General features: G+C 35.5%; 1 protein-coding gene across 1 annotated transcript; it reads left to right on the forward strand.

The window, feature by feature from the left end:
* Positions 1-570: 570 nt before the first annotated feature.
* Positions 571-4107, forward strand: LOC145628070 (cysteine-rich receptor-like protein kinase 25). The gene is made up of 7 exons (XM_081680395.1): positions 571-862; positions 1422-1568; positions 1660-1778; positions 1871-2087; positions 2545-2785; positions 2887-3037; positions 3775-4107. The coding sequence occupies exons 1-7, from the start codon at positions 571-573 to the stop codon at positions 4105-4107; spliced, it is 1500 nt and encodes a 499-aa protein (XP_081536521.1).
* Positions 4108-4623: the final 516 nt, after the last annotated feature.

Below are 4623 nucleotides of genomic sequence, written 5' to 3' on the forward strand. Positions count from 1 at the left end.
TCAACAAAATATCTATGTCTTATTTATATTTCATGACCAAATTTTATTAACTAAACATAAGCCAAAATGGTAACATCACTTAACTACATGTCAAAACCTCTACTCCTAATCTTTTATCATTTGTTGTTGTTTTTGATTTCTCTTATTGCAGCCTCAAAGCTAAACCATGCTTCCCATATATGTATTCATGACACAGGTAATTACACACAAAATAGCCGATACGAAAACAATCTCAACGCCCTCCTTAAAGATCTCATAGCCCATGCCTCCAAAACTAAATACTTCAACACCACTAGTGGTGAAAGCCCGGACAAAGTATACGGTCTATTCTTTTGTAGAAGTGATATCACTACTCATCTCTGCAATGAGTGTGTGCAATTGGCAGCGAAGAATATTACACAATCTTGTCCTAAAATAAAGACCTCGTTTATGTTTTACATGGAATGTACACTGCGATATGCAAACAGCTATTTTGACAACAAGCCGGAAAGTTATGACGCTTGGATGAGTTGGAGAAGCCCCGGAAACACGTCTGATTCGGCTAAAATAGAGGAGGTACTTCCCAGTACAATGGAGAACATTATAATGAAAGCATCTTACCAAGATGCTTATCACGGCTATGCTACGACAGAGGCTAACCTCTCTCATGGTCGGAAATTATACTGTCTCACGCAATGTACTCCTGATATACTTGGCTTACAGTGTGAAAATTGCTTGCATTTTGCTTATGGAGATATGATGGATGATTGTTGTAGGAGCCAAACGCTGGCGATACTTCGGCCTAGTTGCATGCTGATTTATGGTATATCACCTTTTTATCCAATGTTGCCTCCACCTCAGCCTTCTTCACCACTCCCACCAGGTACTAATAGTCAATAATGAATGTAGACCTATTGATTAATGCATCAATTAAACTAGTTTTAATCAACTCTTTTCAGCTTCGATATTGTACTTTTCTTTTGATATATGATGGATTAATTAAAATTTATGCACATAAAGCCGTCAAAATTACTACTCTCTCCATCCCAATAAAATGCAACATTTGACATTGTACAAGCTAAGTTACAACTTTTATTTCAAAAAATTGATGTTTTGAAAATTTGCTTAGAAAAAAAATAATCTTATAATATTTCTCATGGTTGAGGCTCAGGAATAAGTTTTATACTCTATTAAAAACGTTGCTCGAAGTTAACAACAATAATTATTTACCTTGAAGAGTCAGATGTGCATGTTATTGCAATTATTTTTGAAGCATATCCTAATACATGTAAGCATTCCACATTGATATAAAATTGAGAAGGTCGAATACTTTATAAGGCTAAGGGGATAAACCTTTTATTAAACAATTGTAAAAGTTTTTTTTTTTTTTTTTTTTTTTTTTTTTTTGGGCCTATCTTATTAACACTCCTTTACTCCTACAGAATCCAGTGCTGCTGCTGACAAGAGTAACGGTGCTATTTATTATATTATCAGAGCTGGAATTCCTGTTGTAGGCTTCATAGTTCTTCTTCTTTGTGCCATTACTGCTTTCTACATTCATAAAAGGAGAAAGACGAAACAATGCTCGGGTAGGTTCGATTTAAATGGTGCAGATAGAGTTAAAAGTTAATTAGCTCATGACATAAATAAGAGCTTATGCCATTCATTTATGTATTACAGAAAATGATAATGCTACCCTCGAGTCATTGCAATTTGATCTCGAATCCATCAAGGTTGCAACAAACAATTTTTCAGAAGATAATTGGCTTGGAAGAGGTGGATTTGGCATTGTCTACAAGGTGATGGACCTTCACCTTTGTATAACTTCTGATCATAAATAGTTATTACCTGATTGAGAAGTGTATATCTTGTTTAATTTTCATCAATTCAGGGCAAACTGCCTGATGGCAAAGAAGTAGCCGTGAAGCGGCTTGTCACAAAGGATTTAGGGAGGGGTGGCGATGAGCAATTTAAGAATGAAATTCTTATATTGGCTAAGCTCCAGCATCGAAACTTAGTGACACTTTTAGGATTCTGCTTGGAAGAGGATGAAATGCTTCTAGTTTACGAGTTTTTGCCCAACAACAGCCTCGATAATTTTATATTTGGTATGGTTAATCTATGTTGAAATAATAAATAGAGATGAGAGAAGGGAAAGAATAATAAAAGTTGTAATTAATCAAACTACAATGAAAGCTTTATATAGGTATAACAAATAGACTAGGGATGCATTACCTCATATTCTCACGTAACAACTTACTGTGATAATAATTAGGAACTAAAACTAACCACTAACTTCTTATTCCTAAATTTAAGAAAAGTCAACAATTAACTTTGAATCACTAATCCACGATATATCCAACATACCCCCTTGATTCAAATTAAAGTTAATGACATTCACTAATTAACAACTTGTACTAGAAAATAGCAACTAGCTATATATCGTGATATTTGGAGCATCAATCAACAATCTACATGTAGGTTTGGTACGAGTACTCAATGTAATATGTTATGTTAAATATATTCTAAATACGTTTTTTTTTATTTTTAAAAAAAACACTGCAGATTCATCTAAGAGGCATACATTTCTACGATGGGAGACACGCTTTAAAATCATCAATGGTATTGTAAGAGGACTTATCTACCTTCATGAACAGTCCAGACTTCGAATCATTCATCGAGACCTAAAAGCTGGAAATGTTCTCTTGGATGAAGAATTTAACCCTAAGATATCAGATTTCGGTATGGCAAGACTATTCAACATTGACCAAACTCAATCAGTGGCAAGCAAAATTGTTGGTACTTTGTAAGTATATATATACTCTGTAATATATTGCAATTCTATAGTTGAAGATCATAGTTAGTTTCCAACCACATCTAATTAAATGTGATCCAATTTTGGTGTAGTGGATACATGGCTCCGGAATACGTGCTTCAAGGCCAAGTTTCCATGAAGTCGGATGTCTATAGTTTTGGAGTTCTAGTATTGGAAATTATAAGCGGGCAAAAAATTAGCTCATTTCGATCTGAACAAAATCTAGAAACCCTTCTTGAATTTGTAAGTTTGCTAATACAATATCTCAACAACATTACCTTATTTGGTTTCATTCCATGCTAAAGTTACATTGATAGTAGTACATAAAAAAAAATTTAGTTAGTCATCATTCAAAATTATATTGTAGTAGTTTGAAATTTGACTACTATAATATTTTAATGATTATACAGTTCATGATTGACTTATTTTCTTCAAGTAATAAAGTACATTTCTCAGACCTAGGGCAATTTTCACGATCTTTTCTCTTCTTCGTTTCCGCAGCGCCCTAGCTTTCTCCTTTCTTCTTTCTTCTCTTCTTCTCACCGCCATGTCGGACAACAAGAGTCCTTTTCACCCTGCTCTAGCGGTTTCCAACATCAGGAGCCTTATTCCTCTCACCCTTGAGATGAAAAATGTCCACTACTTAACATGGTATCGGAGCCAACGTGACATAGAGGTCACGGGTTCGAATCTCATCCACCCCTCCTTTAAAGTGGAATTAATTCGCGCCGGGTATGAGAGGGCCTGTGCTGCATCCACATTTCAAGCCCAAAGGGCCTTTCATGTGAGGGGGAGTGATAGAGTATAAAACATATTCCTGGGCCTCAACCATCAGCTTAAGCTTTTGGTTGAGTTGGTCCTCTAACGGGTTATTCTTCACTCACACATGGGAAACTACCAATAATCTTGGACCAGTCGATCGAGTAGGCATGAGTGCTCAATTTCTCTAATTGCTGATCTTGGAACATTTAATTTTCTAGGTGTGGAGAAATTGGATAGAAGGCACAGCATGGAATGTTGTGGATCCTGCATTGTCGAACGCTCATAGCATGGAGATTCTAAGATGTATCCATGTTGGCTTACTGTGTGTACAACAGAACCCTAAAGATAGACCAACTATGCCTCTAGCTGATCTTATGCTAAGAAGTGATCCCATCTCCCTACCGGTGCCATCGAAGCCTGCCTTTTTCGACCGTGGCAACATGCTAGACAATGCTCCACTACAGGGGAGTACTTCAAACCAATCTAGTAATAACAACTTTGTTGGGAATTCAACAAACGAGGTTTCCATAACGGAGCTTCACCCTCGTTAACATTCATGAGTATCAAAGTTAATCTTACAATGCCATATTTCCTTTTAATTTCTAAGAAAAATATTGTTATGACACAGTACATAGCCTGCAAATTGCAAATTGAACACTGTTCTTCTACTTCAGAAGATTGTACATGCGGTTACTTTGGTTTTATAATTTCAATATTAATTTAGAATTTTTTACAACATATTGGGAAGAATCATCAGCCACACACCATTTTACATAAACGAGAAAATGGAGAAATAGAAAAACGAAAAAATAAATAAACTCTGCGAGAAACTGCCTAAGAGGCTACAAGTAATAAAGAATGTTGTAATTAACTACTCCACCTGTTAAAATGTAAAATGTTAGTTGTAATGTAGTACTACCTGTCTACCTTCCATCGGATTTCTACCCTTGACTTTTCTTTCCGACTTTGACCATCTCACGTAACCCTTAAGTGACTTTTAATACAGTAAGTCATGTCTCCCTTTTTCCCAAATCAGTTAATTCTATTATTCATAAAAACGTTATTCT

The sequence above is a fragment of the Chenopodium album genome, chromosome 4 (genome assembly GCF_948465745.1).
Source record: "Chenopodium album chromosome 4, dcCheAlbu1.1, whole genome shotgun sequence".
Classification (NCBI taxonomy): Eukaryota; Viridiplantae; Streptophyta; class Magnoliopsida; order Caryophyllales; family Amaranthaceae; genus Chenopodium; species Chenopodium album.